The sequence below is a fragment of the Alexandromys fortis genome, unplaced genomic scaffold (assembly GCF_014885135.2).
Source record: "Alexandromys fortis isolate MF-2015 unplaced genomic scaffold, M_Fortis_MF-2015_v1.1 scaffold_229, whole genome shotgun sequence".
Lineage (NCBI taxonomy): Eukaryota > Metazoa > Chordata > Mammalia > Rodentia > Cricetidae > Alexandromys > Alexandromys fortis.
Window position 1 is genome coordinate 1,579,574 of NW_026068122.1, and position 1,459 is coordinate 1,581,032.

At 34.0% G+C, this 1,459-nt stretch overlaps 1 protein-coding gene across 1 annotated transcript in view; it reads left to right on the top strand.

Annotated features, from left to right (window-relative positions):
* Nucleotides 1-848: 848 nt before the first annotated feature.
* LOC126490420 (olfactory receptor 4K15-like) overlaps nucleotides 849-1,459 on the top strand; it is a 6,644-nt gene continuing 6,033 nt past the window's right edge. The window contains exon 1 of the mRNA XM_050125358.1: nucleotides 849-1,455. Coding sequence (XP_049981315.1) covers nucleotides 849-1,455 — 607 coding nt within the window. The remainder of the gene's footprint in view (nucleotides 1,456-1,459) is intronic.

Below are 1,459 nucleotides of genomic sequence, written 5' to 3' on the forward strand. Positions count from 1 at the left end.
AAATAGTAAGAAAATGTACAGACTTTGAATTAATAAAAAAACTATTGAGACACCATTAAAATCAGACAGTCAAAGAAGTAAAAGGAAAAAAAGGAAATAATGAAAGAGAAAGTTAGAGAGGCAGAGAAAGGAATATTCATGAACACATTATTCAAAATGTTGTATGAAGTATCATGTTTTAGAGTTGAATAAATGTAAGTATATAGCAATAAATAATATCCTGAAACCTAGTAATATATGATTGTTCAGAGGTACCCTAAAATGGATGAGTCCAAAGTTCAAGGAAAGACACAATGCTGAATACTTGTCTTCGGCACATAAATTGTCAATTTATTTGATGAGCTACATTTCTCACAAATTTTAATACACTGGATTTGATTCTGCCTATAGAAATAGACAAAAAAGACTTAATGTCTAGAAACATTTTGTTTATGTTTAAAATACATGAATGGTTTATCAATCTGGTATTAAGACAATCAATTGAAGAGGCTGTAAATATGCCTCAGATAATAATTGAGGAATATTACCACTGATCCAAAGACAAAAAGATTTATTAAACAGTTGAAAAATGTAAACAGAGTAATTGCCACTGGTATTTTTAGACTATACAAATTTTTACCAGCATGAATATTATCTTTGTGATGTATAGAAATTTTCTATATTTAGAAAAATATAATGATTAGAAAGGATATACATGAAACAGTTATTATAAATCTTACTGAATACAATGTTGATATAATTTGTATTCTTTTCTTCTTACTTGGTTGTGAATATTAAGTTACTGTTTTTGTTTCAGTAATGGTTTGTTAGGCTCTGTCTCTCTCAACCTATTGGAGCACAGAGAAACAATGGAAGAAGTAAACCAATCTACGGTTTCTGAGTTCATTTTCCAAGGGCTTTGTACCTCAAGGGAACTGCAGATCTTCCTCCTGCTGCCATTTTCCATCCTCTACCTGATGACTATGGTAGGAAACACCTTTGTGGTGATATTAATCATCACTGATCACCATCTCCATTCTCCCATGTACTTTCTGTTAGCCAATCTCTCATTTATTGACTTATGCATTTCCTCAGTTACTACCCCCAAACTGATCATAGACCTTGTAAAAGAAAATAAACTAATTTCCTATGGAGGTTGCATGAGCCAGATCCTCTTTGTGCATTTCTTTGTAGGGGGTGAGATGGTTCTTCTTGTAACAATGGCCTATGACCGCTATGTGGCCATCTGCAGGCCACTCCACTACACCAGCATCATGGACAGACAGAAGTGCATCTGGCTGGTTGTGATATCGTGGATCATTGGATTTGTGCATGGCATTAGTCAACTGATCCTGATTTTGGAGCTACCTTTCTGTGGACCTAGAGTGATAGACAGCTTTTTCTGTGATATTCCTTTGGTGATAAAATTAGCCTGCATCAATACTGATACTCTGGGAATTATGATAAATGCTGACAGTGG